General features: G+C 48.1%; 1 protein-coding gene across 6 annotated transcripts in view; it reads right to left on the bottom strand.

Moving 5' to 3' along the window:
• Window positions 1-7: 7 nt before the first annotated feature.
• kif22 (kinesin family member 22) overlaps window positions 8-17,263 on the bottom strand; it is a 35,550-nt gene continuing 18,294 nt past the window's right edge. For 4 of the 6 annotated variants that reach the window (XM_069926882.1, XM_069926885.1, XM_069926883.1 and 1 more), the window contains exons 7-15: window positions 11,543-11,663; window positions 10,989-11,142; window positions 10,397-10,508; window positions 10,020-10,182; window positions 9,551-9,713; window positions 9,281-9,351; window positions 8,964-9,149; window positions 6,889-6,945; window positions 2,538-2,720 (exon numbers count right to left, since the gene is read on the bottom strand). In XM_069926882.1, the coding sequence (XP_069782983.1) occupies window positions 2,553-2,720; window positions 6,889-6,945; window positions 8,964-9,149; window positions 9,281-9,351; window positions 9,551-9,713; window positions 10,020-10,182; window positions 10,397-10,508; window positions 10,989-11,142; window positions 11,543-11,663 (1,195 nt within the window). In that variant the 3' untranslated portion in view covers window positions 2,538-2,552. Of the gene's footprint in view, window positions 177-2,537; window positions 2,721-2,770; window positions 2,864-6,888; window positions 6,946-8,963; window positions 9,150-9,280; window positions 9,352-9,550; window positions 9,714-10,019; window positions 10,183-10,396; window positions 10,509-10,988; window positions 11,143-11,542; window positions 11,664-17,263 lie in introns of those variants that run through there. The other 2 variants (XM_069926887.1, XM_069926888.1) reach the window with 2 other exon arrangements.

Genomic DNA, 17,263 nt, shown 5'->3' with positions numbered 1-17,263 from the left:
TAGGAGAGGGGAGAGGATAGGGAAAGGAGAGGGGAGAGGATAGGGTGGAGGAGGTGAGGGGAGAGATGGGATGTGGACGTAAAAATGTACACAGGGACCATTGTTCGGACCACATCGATCCACGTGCGATGGACTTGGGGTGGTAGTTACACAGCCAGGGAGCTCAACACATTGGCCTGTGGGAGTAAGACAGGGAGAGTTACTGTGGTGGGGCTGAGGGGGAGAGCAAGGAAGTGGGGGGGGGTGAAGGGAGGAGGGCTGGAATGGGAAATGTGTGGGTGAGTGGTAAAACATAACAGTACAGGCCCTTCGATGTTGCGCCACCCCACATATTCTCTCCTAAACCCCGTCCCCTCCCCAGTAAGCCCCTATTTTTCTTCCATCCACGTTCCCATCTATGAGTCTCTGATTGTTCTGGCCTCCTCAACCATTTTCGTCTTGGTGATTCTTAATTTAAAATCGTGTAGCGGCCCACTAACTGGGGTGCGAGCTGGGACACAAGATGGCCAGCGACCCCGGGGGCCAGCGACCTTCATCACAGGTGACAATCTGCACAGCGGGAGGGCCAACTAGCCCAAGGCCGTCGCTGCCGAGATGTCGCTTCCGTCGTCAGCAGTGGGGAGAGAATTTGAACCAAGCTGCCAGTCTTCGACTCCTTGGGTACATTTCGTTCTTTCCACCCTTTGTGGTCGCGCGCATGCGATAGGACAATAATTTGGGGCCGGTATTGTAAGGGTTAAAATGATTGACTGGCCAGTTTCTCGTAGACTACAGTGAATTATGCAAGTCTGTGGACAGATTTTCACTGTGGAGAAACTCAGCAGGTCAAACACATCATTGTAGATGGAGAGGAAGCATCAGCAAAGCGATCTCCCGGCCTGCGACCGGTCTCACCGACGTAGAGAAGGTTGCAAAGGGAGCCACTGGATGCAGTAAATCAGTTCTGCGGATGTTCAAGTGTTGCTTCGCATGAAAGGCCTGTTGGGGCCCTGGATGGTGGGGAGGGAGGGGGTGTGGAGCGCAGGTGTGGAACCTCCTGCGGGCCCCAAAGGAAGGTCCAGGGTGGTGATGGGTGGAGAGGGATGTCCCTGCGGAAGGGGAAGATGTGTCTGGTGGTGGGATCTTGAAGCAAGTGCCAGAAAGTCTGGCGGATAATGTGTTGGACGTGGATGCTGGTTGGGGGGTGGGGGGAGAGAATCTGTTTGTTGCTTCTGGGGCCAGGGCAGATGAGCAGGAGGTGGAGGGGCAGAAGGGGAACCCACATTTGTGGAAGGCAGACATTTCGGAAGATATGGATTGGAAGACCTCACCTTGGGAACAGATGAGAGGGAGAAATTGAGAGAAGGGGACAGGGTGTGACGAAGTGTCGTCTAGATAGAGGGTTTGTAGTACATGTCGGTAGAAAGCTCGTCTCCCAAGATGGAGAGAGAGATCCAGGAAGGGGGGAGGGGGGGGGAAATCAGCAGTCTGTTGACATTCCTTTGTGTTTCTATAATCATACAGTCCTCTTTCAAGGTTTAAAAAGCTGTTTTTTCGATAATTTTAGAGAAACAATTTTAGCTTTCAATTTGCAATTGTGATGTTAGAATCAAGAACGTGGAGTTAGGATAATTTATTTGACTGCTGACTATATTATGTCATATTCTTCTTTGGCTTGGCTTCGCGGACGAAGATTTATGGAGGGGTAATGTCCACGTCAGCTGCAGGCTCGTTTGTGGCTGACAAGCCCGATGCGGGACAGGCAAACACGGTTGCAGCGGTTGCAAGGATTATCCGTTGATGAATTGTTAAGTATAGTTTGCTGTTTAAAGTGCAAACAGTGAAAAACAATGCTATTTCATGTATTAACAAGGGATGCACGTTCTCATGCGATTCCAAAGAGAAATGGTCGCAATATCCTGTACCTGATTTGATTCTCTTTTTCATGCAAATCGTTTCCATAAGGGTGTAATAGGTAATATTTATAATAATTCATTAAAATTCCAATCAACCTCTAATGATAACATTGAAGGAACTTGGGAGTTGGAACTTCAGATACTTCTCCCAGAGGGACTTTGGGAAGGAACGGTTAAAACCTCTTCATTATGTGCCCGACACTCATTAGATTCAGTTTAAAGGGTTTCATTGGACCCATAGGTCAAAAGATAAATTGGTCCGTATCTTTCCTAATGTTTGTCCCATGTGGGATCGATGTAAATCACAAGTGGCCACACTAACGCATACGTTTTGGTCTTGAACTGTATTGGAGAAGTATTGGACAGGTATTTTCAAGACTTTGTCCATTATTACGGTGATTAGTTTGCAACGAATTCACAGACCACTATTTTTGGAATTCTACTTCCCAAGTGAGGTCAAGTTCCCACATCTGCACATCAGGTTGTCGCCTTCACTATACTGTTGGCCAGAAGAGCCATTCTATTTAAATGGAAAGATCAGAATTCACAGACTTTGATGCAACGGCTCTCCCAAATTATGTCATGTTTAAGTTTAGAAAAAAATGAGAAGCTGCACCTTTGATACCTCTGTTAATTTTGAAGAGACTTGGTGTCCTGTTATAAACTATTTCCATACGAGTTTATTGTATTTTGAATGTTTTGAATATTTTTTTTTTGTTGCAAGGACCAGATAAATCGTTTGTACTGATCTGTTGTCGTGAACTCTCCGTTAAGGCTGACCATCCCTTTTTGTCGGTTAGATGGGGTTTTCACAATTTTTTCTCTCTGTTTTTGAATATTCCAAATCGAGAAGGGGTAATGTTATTCAATATGTTATAATGTTATACGTTGTATAATGGATTGCAATATATTGATGTTTCTGTTTTTACTATTCGATTCTGGATCCCATTCTCCTCCTGTATCGTTTACTATAATATGTTTAATAAAAAGATTGGAAAGATTTATGAAGGCCTAGATGCCAAAAGCTCTCTTTACAACCCTGTCCACCTGCAATGCCACTTTCAAGGAATTATATCTCTGTATTCCCAGATCCCTCTGTTCCTCCAACTCCACAGTGCTCGACCATTCACCTTGAATGTCCTCCCTTTGATTGTCCTTCCAAAACACATTTGTCTGCTTTAAATTCCATCTGCCACTTTCTGGCCCATTTTCCCAGCTGGTCCAGATCCCTCTGTAAGCTTTGAACCCCTTCCTCGCCGTCTATCACACCTCCAATCTTAGCATCATCAGCTGATCCAATTTAGTCTCTGAAATGCCCCCAATGTTTCAGCCTCAACCACCATCCCCGACAAGGCATTTCAGGCCCCCACCACGATGTAAAAAAAAAAAAGCACCTCCGAAGTCTCCCCTAAACTTCCCTACCTCCACTTTGTACACACGTCCTCTGGTGTTTGCAGATCCTGCCCTGGGAAACATTCACTGACTGTCCACCCTATTAATGCCTCTCAGAATTGAGTCGTCCTCTATCAAGTCTCCTCTTGTCCTTCTTTGCCACAAAGAGAAAAGTCCAGCTCTGCAAACCTTGCCCCATAAAGACTTGTTTCCCAATCCAGGCAACGTCCTGGTGAAACTCCTTTTCCCCCTCTCCGTAGCTTCTACATCCTTCCTGTAATGAGGTGACCAGAACTGAACACAATTCTCCAAGTGGGGGCTCACCAGAGATTTGTAGAGTTGTAACATGACATCTCTATACTCCTGAACTCAATCCTCCAACTAATGAAGCCCAGCGTCCCACAGACCGTCTTAACGATCCTATCAACCTGCGCGGTGACCTTGAGGGATGTAGGGATCTGGACCCCAAGGTCCCTCTGTTCATCCACACTCTGAAGTAACAGACCATTAACCCTGGACTCAGCCTCCTGGTTTGTCCAAAAATCCATCATCTCACCCTTATCCAGATTGAATCCATCTGCCACTTCTCTGCCCAACTCAGCCTCCTGTCGATATCCTCTTGTCACCCTCGACAACCTTCAGCTCCATCCACAACTCCTCCAACCTTTGTCATCTGCAAACTCATTGACCTATCCATCTGCCTCTTCACCCAGGTAATTTTTAAAAATCAGAGAGCAGGGGGTCGTAGAACAGATCCCTGCGGCCCCTCCACTAGTCACCAACCTCCAGGCAAGAAACCTTTGCTTTCTTCCTGAAAGCCAATGTTTTATCTACATGGCCAAGGTTCCACTGATCCCCTGCCTCATGACTTTCCGGATGAATCTCTCGTGGGGACCTTGTCAAATGCCTTACGAAAATCCATGTAGACTCTGTCTACCTCCTGACCCTCATCAATTTCTGTTACCTCCTCAAACAACTCAATTAGACTCATGAGGCATGACCTTCCCCTCACAAACCCAGGCTGACTGTCCTTGAATAGACTGGATGTCTCCAAATGCTCGTCGATCCTATCCTTAAGAATCCTCGCCATTAGTTTGCACCCCACTGACTTAAGACTTACCCCGGTCTATAATTCCCAGCATTCTCCCCACTACCTTTTTTAAACAAGAAGACTACATTTGCTATTCTCCAAACCTCCGGAACATCACTGCTGCCCCAGCGATCTCTCCCCTCCTTTCCCACAGCAGTCTGGGGTATATCACATCTGGCCCCAGGGACTTATCAATCTTGATGTTTTTTAGAAAGATCCAACCCTTCCTCTTCCTTAATCTCCACATTGTCCAGCGCACAGACCTGTTCAATTCCAACCTCACCTTTATCAAGGTAATTTTCTCTTGTGAATATTGAAAGAAAAGTATTCATTTAGGACCTCCCCAAATTCCTCCGTCTCCAGACACGTTAACTCCTTTATCCTTCAGCGGCCCCAACCTCATTCTCGACGTTCTCCTGTTCTTTACATACACATAGAGCGCCATGGGGTTCTCCTTAATCCAACATGCCAAGGCCTTCAAGCTCTCTTAAATCTTAAGGTCCTTCCTTGCTACCATGTACTTTTTACAAGCCCTTGCTGCTTCCTATATCTAATGTATTCTTCCTTCTTCCTCTTGACTTGTTGCCTGACCTGCTTTGTCATCCATGGTTCCTTTTCCCACCATCTTTTCCTTGTCCCAGTGGGACAAACCTATCCTGAACCCAGCACAAGTGATTCCTAAATGTCCTCCACGAGATCTGTGCTTTCACCCTTGAACATCTGTTTCCAATTTACTCTCACGAGTTCCTGCCTCATCCCATCATAACATGCCTGTTCCCCAGTTAAACACTCCCAGTTTGACTGTTTATATCCTTTTCTGTAGCTATGTTGAAGCTCAGGGAGATGTGGTCACTCCCACCAAACTGCTCCCCCACTGAGAGGTTGGCCACCTGACCGGGATAACTTCCCAGAACCAGATCACATACGGCCTCTCCTCTCGTTGGCTGGTCCACACATGATGTCAGGGATCCTTCTTGGACACACCTGACCAACTCAGCCCTATCTTCCCCTCTTGCAGTCAGTAGATCCCAGTCAATATTAGGGAAGTAGAACTCACCCATAACGATATCCCTGTATCTCCTGCACCATTCCAAAATCTGCCTGCCTATCTGCTGCTTGGTGTCCCGAGGGCTATTTGGGGGCCTATAAACCACTCCCAGCACATTGATGGCTCTCTTCCTATTTCTGACCCACCCCCACCGATTCAGTGGACCCTCCTCTGCGACGTCCTCCCTTTCTGTCGCCGTGTACAGTCCCTGACCAGTAATGTTACTTCAAACCCCCTCCCCCCTCTCTTACCTCCCATCCTATTCCTTTTAAAACACCTAAACCCTGACACCTGCATCAGCCGATCTTGCCCTTCCTCCAGCCAATTCTCAGTAACAGCCACAGCGTCGTAGTTCCACGTTCTGATCCCCTTGATTCCTAATATTCCAAGCGTTGAAATAGACACATTTCAATCCCTTGAACTGGCTCCCTTTATATTTTGTCCCCGCCTGTCCTTCCTCACCAGCTCAGACCACATAGCATCGTTCTTTTGTCCTTCTACCCCAATCTCTGCCCTCACATTCTGATTCCCAGCCCCCTGCAAAACTAGTTTAGACCCTCCCCAACAGCTCTAGCAAACCTGTCCTTCAGGATATGGTCTCCCTCCAGTTCAGGTGCAGCCTGTCCTTTTTGTACAGGTCAGACTTTCCCCAGAAGAGAAACCAATGATCCACAAACCTGAACTATGCCCCCTGCATCAACTCTTCAGCCACACATTCACCTACCACTTCCTGTTCCCACCCTCTCTGGTGTGTGGCACAGGCAAAAATCCTGAGATTACACCCCTGATGTCCTGCTTGTTAATTCCTTTCCTAACTCCGTATATTCCCTCTTCAGGTCCTCATCCCTCCACCTATCTACGTCATTGGTCCCCATGTGGGTAGGGGGTCAGGGGAGAGGAGTCGGGGGGGGAGAGGAGTCGGGGGGGGAGAGGAGTCGGGGGGGGAGAGGAGTCGGGGGGGGAGAGGAGTCGGGGGGGGAGAGGAGTCGGGGGGGAGAGGAGTCGGGGGGGGAGAGGAGTCGGGGGGGGAGAGGAGTCGGGGGGGGAGAGGAGTCGGGGGGGGAGAGGAGTCGGGGGGGGAGAGGAGTCGGGGGGGGAGAGGAGTCGGGGGGGGAGAGGAGTCGGGGGGGGAGAGGAGTCGGGGGGGGAGAGGAGTCGGGGGGGGAGAGGAGTCGGGGGGGAGAGGAGTCGGGGGGGGAGAGGAGTCGGGGGGGAGAGGAGTCGGGGGGGGAGAGGAGTCGGGGGGGGAGAGGAGTCGGGGGGGGAGAGGAGTCGGGGGGGGAGAGGAGTCGGGGGGGGAGAGGAGTCGGGGGGGGAGAGGAGTCGGGGGGGGAGAGGAGTCGGGGGGGGAGAGGAGTCGGGGGGGAGAGGAGTCGGGGGGGGAGAGGAGTCGGGGGGGGAGAGGAGTCGGGGGGGAGAGGAGTCGGGGGGGGAGAGGAGTCGGGGGGGGGGGAGAGTCTCACCTTCATGAATGTGGCGATGAATCTCGCTGACATCCCCAATTTGGACAGGTCCTCGATCTAGGGCGGAGGTTGAGGTGGTCAGACAGGACCCTTCCCCTTGAACCCTCCCTTACTCCCCCCGACCATCACACCAGCCCCATCCCTTGGATCCCTCCACCATGGATCCTCCCCCTGAATCCCTCATCCTCCTCCTCCCCCCAGACCCCTCCATCACAGATCCTCCCCCCAGACCCCTCCATCACAGATCCTCCCCCCAGACCCCTCCATCACAGATCCTCCCCCCGACCCCTCCATCACAGATCCTCCCCCCGACCCCTCCATCACAGATCCTCCCCCCGACCCCTCCATCACAGATCCTCCCCCCGACCCCTCCATCACAGATCCTCCCCCGACCCCTCCATCACAGATCCTCCCCCCAGACCCCTCCATCACAGATCCTCCCCCCAGACCCCTCCATCACAGATCCTCCCCCCAGACCCCTCCATCACAGATCCTCCCCCCAGACCCCTCCATCACAGATCCTCCCCCCAGACCCCTCCATCACAGATCCTCCCCCCAGACCCCTCCATCACAGATCCTCCCCCCAGACCCCTCCATCACAGATCCTCCCCCCAGACCCCTCCATCACAGATCCTCCCCCCAGACCCCTCCATCACAGATCCTCCCCCCAGACCCCTCCATCACAGATCCTCCCCCCAGACCCCTCCATCACAGATCCTCCCCCCAGACCCCTCCATCACAGATCCTCCCCCCAGACCCCTCCATCACAGATCCTCCCCCCAGACCCCTCCATCACAGATCCTCCCCCCAGACCCCTCCATCACAGATCCTCCCCCCAGACCCCTCCATCACAGATCCTCCCCCAGACCCCTCCATCACAGATCCTCCCCCCAGACCCCTCCATCACAGATCCTCCCCCCAGACCCCTCCATCACAGATCCTCCCCCAGACCCCTCCATCACAGATCCTCCCCCCAGACCCCTCCATCACAGATCCTCCCCCCAGACCCCTCCATCCCACATCCCCTCCCCCAGACCCCTCCATCCCACATCCCCTTCCCCAGACCCCTCCATCCCACATCCCCTTCCCCAGACCCCTCCCACATCCCCTTCCCCAGACCCCTCCCACATCCCCTTCCCCAGACCCCTCCCACATCCCCTTCCCCAGACCCCTCCCACATCCCCTTCCCCAGACCCCTCCCACATCCCCAGACCCCTCCCACATCCCCAGACCCCTCCCACATCCCCAGACCCCTCCCACATCCCCAGACCCCTCCCACATCCCAGACCCCTCCCACATCCCCAGACCCCTCCACATCCCCAGACCCCTCCCACATCCCCAGACCCCTCCCACATCCCCAGACCCCTCCCACATCCCCTTCCCCAGACCCCTCCCACATCCCCTTCCCCAGACCCCTCCCACATCCCCTTCCCCAGACCCCTCCACATCCCCTTCCCCAGACCCCTCCCACATCCCCTTCCCCAGACCCCTCCCACATCCCCTTCCCAGACCCCTCCCACATCCCCTTCCCCAGACCCCTCCCACATCCCCAGACCCCTCCCACATCCCCAGACCCCTCCCACATCCCCAGACCCCTCCCACATCCCCAGACCCCTCCCACATCCCCAGACCCCTCCCACATCCCAGACCCCTCCCACATCCCCAGACCCCTCCCACATCCCCAGACCCCTCCCACATCCCCAGACCCCTCCCACATCCCCAGACCCCTCCCACATCCCCAGACCCCTCCCACATCCCCAGACCCCTCCCACATCCCCAGACCCCTCCCACATCCCCAGACCCCTCCCACATCCCCAGACCCCTCCCACATCCCCTTCCCCAGACCCCTCCCACATCCCCTTCCCCAGACCCCTCCCACATCCCCTTCCCCAGACCCCTCCCACATCCCCTTCCCCAGACCCCTCCCACATCCCCTTCCCCAGACCCCTCCCACATCCCCTTCCCCAGACCCCCTCCCACATCCCCTTCCCCAGACCCCTACCACATCCCCCTCTGACACCTCCCACCCCTCAGACCCTTCTCCCCCACCTCAGACTGTTCCCCCCCCCACCAACCTGTTGGAACGCGCCGTGTTGCTCTCTCCAGCCCAAGATGACCCTGGCGGTCTTCTCGCCCACCCGCTGGAGGGTCTTCAGCTCCCGGAGGGAACCGTGGTTGAGGATGTGCAGGATGTGCTCATTACGTTTCTGCTCCAGCTCCCTGTCGACCATCAGTTCCACACACAGCCCCTCGCTGGGGTCCTGAGGTTGGGGGGAGAGACGGGGGAGGGGGTGTTAGAGAACACAGTGTCCCCCACACCTGCCTCGCTCTCCAACTCACTCCCGCCCCCTCCACCTCTCATCCCCGCCCCCTGTCCCTCCCTCCCTCTTACCTTCCCCCGTTTCCCCTTCCTCGTCACCACCAGCACGTTCCCAGTGCAGAAACTCTCTGTGTTGTCCAGTCCTGTGAGGAGAGAGGGCATCCATAAGTTCATGGTGGACAGTGGGAGGTTCCCTCAGTCCCTGGGACCGCTGAGATAAACTCCCTCGGCCCTGGGGACTGTTTGCAATAAGATGGACAGGGGTGGGGAGCGAGGGGAGCTCCCTCACCCCCGCGGACAAATGGCAATTGGACAGACGGAGGAAGCTCCCTCATAACTTACGCTGCAAGGGTGTGACGATGGCCTGCTTCCTGTGGATGGTGGCCTGCTTCCTGTGGGTGACTGGGCCTGTTGCTGGGGTGATGCCCCCTGGCCCGTCACCCCCTCCCATTGTCTCCCGGGCTGCCACAGCCAGCTCCAACTCCTTCTGACGCTGCTCCAGTCTCTGCACAGGGGAGGGGGGGGGGGAGGTGGGGAGGTTCAGGGGGTTACATCCCTCATGTGCCAGAGATTTACCCCCAACTCTCCCAGATCCCACCCAGCAGCCAGCCCACTCCCCCTCCCCTCAAATCTTCTCAGCCATTCTCTCTCTCCCCTGCTCCCTCTCCTCCTCCCCCCCTCACTCCCCACCCTCCCCTCCCCCTCCTGCTCCCCAACCCTCTCCATCACCTCACCCCCCGCTCCCTCTCCTTCCACTTCCCCCACTCCCCCCACCCCATCCCCCATGTACCCGGACCTGCTGCCAGCTCACCTCCAGAGTCTGGAGCATCCGTTCCCGCACGCTCCGAGGGGTGTCGAGGAGGGGGAGGCCACTCCGGCCCTGGGTCTGCAGAAGTCGCTCCAGACGGGATACGCGTTCCAAAACGCCGGCGTCAAACATACCGCTCGCCACCTCATCTGAAGTCAGTAGGGAACTGGAGGGGGGGCAGGGTGAAGGAGGAGAGGGAGAACTAGCTCTTGCAGACATATATAACGAGGGTGGGTCATAATTTTTGGGTAGCATTGCCGGCGGGAACATGCGGTTAAAGTGAGTCTCACTGATTCACTGTGCCTTGACAAGGTAGGGGTGCTGGGTTTTTGTGGGAGAGGGGGGGATGTGGATTTCCAGAAGGGAGGGCTCCCACACACCTGAGAGGCCGCTCCTCGACCTCACTGCTGTCCTTCTCTCCTTCCTGTCTTGAGACCTTGGCTGTCGTTTCCATGGGGTCCTCCTGATGGGGACGTTTTGGGGGACGAACTCCTGAGGTGCAGGGTAGGGTGGGGAAAAGAATGTTTTTGGCCTGAATGGTCTCAATTAAATAGCCAATGCCAGGATTAAGGAACTGTCCGTCCTTCTGCCATAGAACCACCCTCCTCCAAAACCTCATTTCTCCTTCTCCCCCTTCCTTCCCCACCTCCTTCATCTCCCCACCTGTACCCCTCCCCATTACCTCCTCATCCCCAGCACCTCCCCTTCATCACCTCCCCCTTCATCACCACACCTCTCCATCTCCTCCTCATCTCTCCCTATCTCCCCATCCCCTCCGTATCTGCCCCTTTCCGCCCATTCGTCTCCACCGCTACCACCCTCTCCTTATGCACCCCATCTTCCCCTCTCCTCACCTTCATTCCTTCCTATCTCTCCATTGTCTCCCTCTCTTCCCCACCACCTCTCCCTGTCCTTTCCCTGGATGCCAAGGGGAGTGGAGACCACCTCTCTTGCCCCCACCCACTCACTCACCCACAGGCTGGGTGCTCTCCAAGGTGAAGGGATAGTTGACCACCAGCTTTGACTTGGCAGCAAAGTTGAGTGCGGAGAGCGTGTTGAAGTAATGGCAGGTCTCGGGAGCGATGTTGGTGATCATCACACTGTGCGCAGAGCCTCCTAAGGAGTCCTGTTTGTGGGTTGTGGGAGAGAGATTGAGACCCATGTCATACAGCCCATCCAGCGCTGAGCCAGGCCCTCCCCTTCCCTCCCCCAGCTTTCTCAACGTCAGAGATTCTGGGAGATCGTTTCTCTGAGCTACTTCCATATCAACAAGGACTTCCCAGTGGACATTTACTTCAATTCTGCACACCACTCCCAATTCAACACATTGGTCCCTGTACCCTGAGGTCTCTCTGTTCTACAACAATCCCCACCATACACCGCGTCGGTCCTCCTACCCCGAGGTCTCTCTATTCTATAACACTCCCCACTGTTCACCGTGTGGGACTCCGTACCCCGAGATCTCTCCGTTCTACAACACTTCCCACCGTTCACTGGAGGGGTAGGCAGGGTGAAGACATTCATACCTGAAGAAGCCTCGTCAACTTGCTGTCTCGATAGGGGATTCGGGAGAGACCCTGGTTGAGGGCATCGACCACTTTGTTCAGGACAAAGAGGGAAGCGTTGATGGCTCCGCTCTCCTTCAGCCTGAAAGAGTTCAGATTTAAGTTATTTACTGTCCGATTGGTCACAAATATCCCGATGAAAATCTTCCTCCGGACATGCTGCATACAATAATCCAAGTTGTACGTAAATAAACAAGTTGAAATGACTTTCATGTAATGGTCAACTCCTTATTTTTGGCCCCAAAATCTGGTATTTTCCATATGCCGCGTGTAAAAGTCCACTAACCTATTTTTTGATCCAGTTTCTCACCCATCTGAGCTCCTGACACTGTCTCTCGCCCTGACCTCCTGCCCGACAACCTGACCGTGGATTCTTTCCCAAGCTCCTGACCATGGACTCTCACCCCGAGATCCCAAAGCCCGGACCAGACTCTCACCCCAAGATCCTAAATCTCCTACCACAGACTCCTGCCCTGATCTCCCACTCATCCAAGCTCCCAATACCCTAACCACGGACTCTTACCCCGAGCTCCCAATAACCCAATCACGGACTCTTGCCCTGAGCTCCCGTTGCCCCGACCGTGGACTCTGGCCCTGGTCTCCCGTTCATCCAAGCTCCCAATGTCCTGATTGCAAACAGTCTCCGATTCCAGACTCTCACCCATCCACAGTCCCACCGCCCCGCCCTCCAGCCCATCCGAATTCCTAATGCGCCAACCAACACAGGTAGTGTGCATCTAAGTCTTTTCAATCTTTTTATTGTTTCAGGTTAATAAAAATAACAGAGATCAGGATTGCATTAATAACTGTTAATGTATACAAACACAGACAAGTGGCAACATATGTAAACTAAACCTCCAAACCTCTTAAAGGCCAAATGTGAAAAAGAATCAAATTTTATTACTAAAATATTCCTCTAAAAAAATCAAAGAAAAGTTGGGCTTCCCTATTTCACTTTTATTAAAAAAAGACGAACAACAGACAATATCTGTAAATTTATTAACTTAATTCATGCAGTAGAAGGAAATAAAACTCCAACAGTAGCGGTTGCTTTAGACGCAGAGAAGGCCTTTGACAGAGTAGAATGGAATTACTAATTTAAAGTATTGCAAAAATTCTGCTTACCGGAGAAGTATATTAATTGGATTAAAGCATTATATAAGGGGCCATTGGTGAAAGTGACAGTAAATGGATATATATCAAAACAATTTAACTTAAGCAGATCAACAAGGCAGGGATGCCCACTATCTCCTTTATTGTTCGCATTAGCCATAGAACCATTGGCAGAACTGATAAGAACAGAAAATAAAATAAAAGGGATAAAAATAAAATCAGTCTATTTGCAGATGACGTTATAATATACTTAGTAGAACCAGAAATATCAATAAAAGAATTACATAAGAAATTGAAGGAATATGGAGAAGCTTCGGGGTACAAGATTAACGCAAATAAAAGTGAAGCAATGCCAATGAATAATGCGGATTTCTCAAAATTTGAGAAAGAATCACCATTCAGATGGCAAACGCAAGCAATGCGATATCTAGGTATACAAATAAATAAAAACCTAAGCCATCTATATAAACTCAATTACCATCCATTAATGAAAAAATTACAAGACGACTTAGAAGCATTGGAAAGATTTACCACCAACACTGATAGGAAGGATAAACTGTATTAAAATGAACATTTTCCCAAGGATACAATATTTATTTCAGACATTACCAATACGATTAACAGAGAAATTTTTCAAGGATTTAAAGAAAATAATAAGGAAATTTTTATGGAAAGGGGGGAAACCGAGGATAGCACTAGATAAATTAACAGAATGGTATAAACAAGGAGGCTTACGACTACCAAACTTTAAATTATTATAGAGCCGCACAATTAAGATACCTTTTTTTAAAAACTTTAAGATTTTATAACATGAATAAAATATAAGATTACATTAAAAACTAAGAATAAGATAATGAAATTACAATACAGCATCAGTAATCTAAATAAACTATACCCCCCCATAATTATTACACAACATTAATAACCCAACTCAAATTAGTCCAACCCCCCTCTCCCCAAAATAAAGAGTGAAGAATTAATAAAGTTAGTAATATATATAAGAAAAAAACCCACTTACAAAAAAAAACAAAAACATAACAGATTAAAATACTAACAAAATGTAGTAATTAATACTTAGATATCACACTTAAAACATATTTAAATCAAACTTAAATGCATATATTTAACAAACGGAGTCAAGATAAAACATGTATTTAACTCAAATTTAATATAAAAAATTAGTAATATTATCTATCAAAAATTCTTAAACAATAATCAATTCTTAAAAAAGAATTGTAGCATGAAAATAAAAGATGAAAAAAAACTCTCTATTGAAATAAACCTTCACCAAATATCAACTAGCTTCACATCTATCATCATATTACTCACATAAACCACCATCTTACAAAATTCAAACCTCATTAAGCATTGTACAATTCAATTTTAGTACTCTTCCACCATTTTTCCCTTTTACTCTTGAATACTTATCCAATAAAAGCTCCAATACCACATTTAAATATCCCCAATCATTACATTAAAATTCACATATCCAAATAATAAACACATCTACAAAACTATATTTTCAACAAATGGAGCATTAATCAAACAAAATTCAACCCTCATTAAGAATTTTACAATTCAATTTATAACTTTCACTATTATTCCCTTCGTTCTATAACTAAAATAATATACACCAGAATTACCACTCTTTTCACCTTGAAGTTAAAGAATAAAAAGCTTATCCATCCCATTCACATTTAAATTTCAAATATTCCTTATCTACTAAATAAACTTTACAAAAAAAACCACATCAACTTTTAATTTTTTAAACAATCAAATACTTTCTCATGCTTAATAGTTATTAAAACCGTAAATATTTAAAAAAAAAACAAATTTAAATTTAAACATTACTTAAAAAAACACAAAAAAAGAAAAAAAGGAAAAAAAAACACCCCCTCCCCTTATCCCCTCCTAGAACTACAAAAAGAAAAAATATATAAAAAAAAATTTTTTTAAATAGAAAAAAGCTTCACTCCTCAATCCAAAAATTAATAAGAGAAAAAACCAGGCAGGAGGCAACTGCTACCTCCTCCTGGATCAACCGCTCATTGCGGTAAGTCCCACAAAATATTGGGTGTGAGATAACTCACACGTAGCTGATGACTTCTGGAAAATAGTGCCCACCTAGCTCCCTCTCCCAACTCACATTTCACTTAAACTATCATCATTATTTAAAAATTTCTCAAAGAAAAAAATAATTTCTTTTTATTATTATTTTTTTTAAAATCAACTTTATCACTTCGACCACCATTATTTCCATTTCTCCTTGGAATTCGATTCCCATCTTGTGTCTCCACTCTCTTTGGGGACCGTGGAGGACTACATCTTTCCTAAAATTGTGTAATTGGTAACGATTGAGCAAAATCCATGGCTTCCTCAGCATCATCAAAAAATTTTGGTTGGTAACCATCTTGAAAAATCTTCAATACCGCAGGATATCTAAATGTTGCTTTATAACCTTTTTTCCACAACACTTCTTTCACAAAATTAAATTCACGTCGTTGAGACATAACTTCTTGACTCAAATCCGGATAAAAAACCAAAGGAGATCTTCTCTGTTGTGCACTTCTTATGGCCACACGCAAAATTGTCTCTATCATAATAATTTAAACAACGAACCAAAACAGGTCGTGGCTTTTGTCCAAAAGAAAGCTTTCTTCTCAAAGCTCTATGAGCACGTTCCAGTATTAAGCTTTCCGGGAACTTATCTTGTCCTAATACTTGTGGAATCCACTCAGTAAAAAATTTTCTTGGATCTGATCCTTCCATATCTTCTGGTAAACCAACAATTTTTATATTATTCCGTCTGGATTGATTCTCCAAATAATCATCCTTTTTCACTAAATTTTTATTCTGAATTTGTAAAGTTTCAATTGTTTTATTGACATCTTGTAATTGATCTTGTACCTCAACTAAACCTTGGTCACAAAAATCAAGTCTTTCACTCATTTTAAGCTTAAAAGCTCCATAATCAGCCATCTGTTGAATATTAATATCCACCAAGGTATTAAGTTTAGTATCAAGTTGATCTAAAGTTTTAGCAAATTCTTTCAATGCAACAGCTAACTTAGATTCAAGACTCTTAAGAAACTTATCCACTGAAGTAGATTCAGACACAATAGGGTCCTGTTGTTTCTGAATAGCCAAAGGGTCTTGTATTCCCTCCCTTAATTTAACTGTTTTTCTTGCAGTGTGACTTCATGTAGAAACCCCTGCCATAATCTCCCCAGTAATATCTGGAGGTTGATGGCGAGGGTTATCCCCAAGCCATATTCTGTCAAGCATCTCTGACACATTAAAGTCTGTAGAAATCTTCATTTCAGGTGGTGCACTTCGCAGCGCCACCGCTACATCTGTCAATGGACGTCCCTTTAACTGCAAGCCTTCAGCTGGCGGCTTCCCAGCTGTTTCAGCTGTCAAAGGCTCTGTAACAGCGCTCATAGCGGGCGTTGATTGAAATACACTCGCCCGGCTAGCCCTTTGTTCTAAGGGCTGCCGGGCGCCATTTTTAAAGAGCCCTACCGGCAAAGAACGGAGCTCCGCTGCTGATTCCTGTGCTTCTCCTCCTGGATCTGAGTCCTGGCTTCTTGTAAACAGGTAGGCTCTGATATCTTCGGAAAATGTAATTTCCTAATGATCTGTTGCCGTTTTTTTCTTGCTTTTTTTTCAACAATTGTATCATTGGAAACTAGTTTAACAGCTCTAACTATATCTAACCTTTAAAAGGTTTTAACGGGCATTTAAAGACAAAATACCAAAGAGTCGGGAGAGGACTGGAAGGCACGTCTATTCCTTACGCCATCTTGACACCCCCCCACAATTAAGATACCCATCAGATTTTTATCAAACAAGGGAAAAGCCAGATTGGACTAGATTAGAACTAGATAAAATAGAGGAGAAGATACCTGAACATATATTATATAAATGGGATCAAAAATTGGTACTACGTAGAAATTCTCCGATATTGCATCATCTGCTCAACATTTGGAAGAAGATTCATGTAGAAAGGAATAAAACAAATTACCTACTACCAAAACTAATTCTGACGCAAAATCAGCTAATCCCTTTAGAGAATGGGAGAAAAAAGGGATCAAAAGAATACAGAATTGTTTTTCGGGAAATAAACCATTATCCTTTGAACAATTGATGGATAAGTATAATATAACTGACGATACAAGGTTGGCATACTACCAACTGAAATCCTACTTGAAGGACAAATTGGGAAATAGTCTGAGGTTACCAGAAGGAAGTAACTTTGAATATGTGATTACAGAAACAATGATAATCAAAAAATTTATAACAAACATTTATATTAAACTACAAGAAAAGGAGAATGAGGAAACAAATGGTAAAACCAAAAAAAGGGAACAAGATCTAAGCTTAAAGATAAAGAATGAAACATGGGAGAAACTATGCTCCAGAACCATCAGAAATACAATAAACACAAGGTTACGCATGATACAATATAACTGGATACACAAGTTATACATTACACCTCAAAAGTTAAATAAATGGGACCCAACAGTATCAGACAGATGTTTTCACTGTAAAAAGGAAACGGGAACAACA

The sequence above is a fragment of the Narcine bancroftii genome, chromosome 3 (genome assembly GCF_036971445.1).
Source record: "Narcine bancroftii isolate sNarBan1 chromosome 3, sNarBan1.hap1, whole genome shotgun sequence".
Lineage (NCBI taxonomy): Eukaryota > Metazoa > Chordata > Chondrichthyes > Torpediniformes > Narcinidae > Narcine > Narcine bancroftii.
This window is presented reverse-complemented; position numbering and strand designations above follow the sequence as displayed.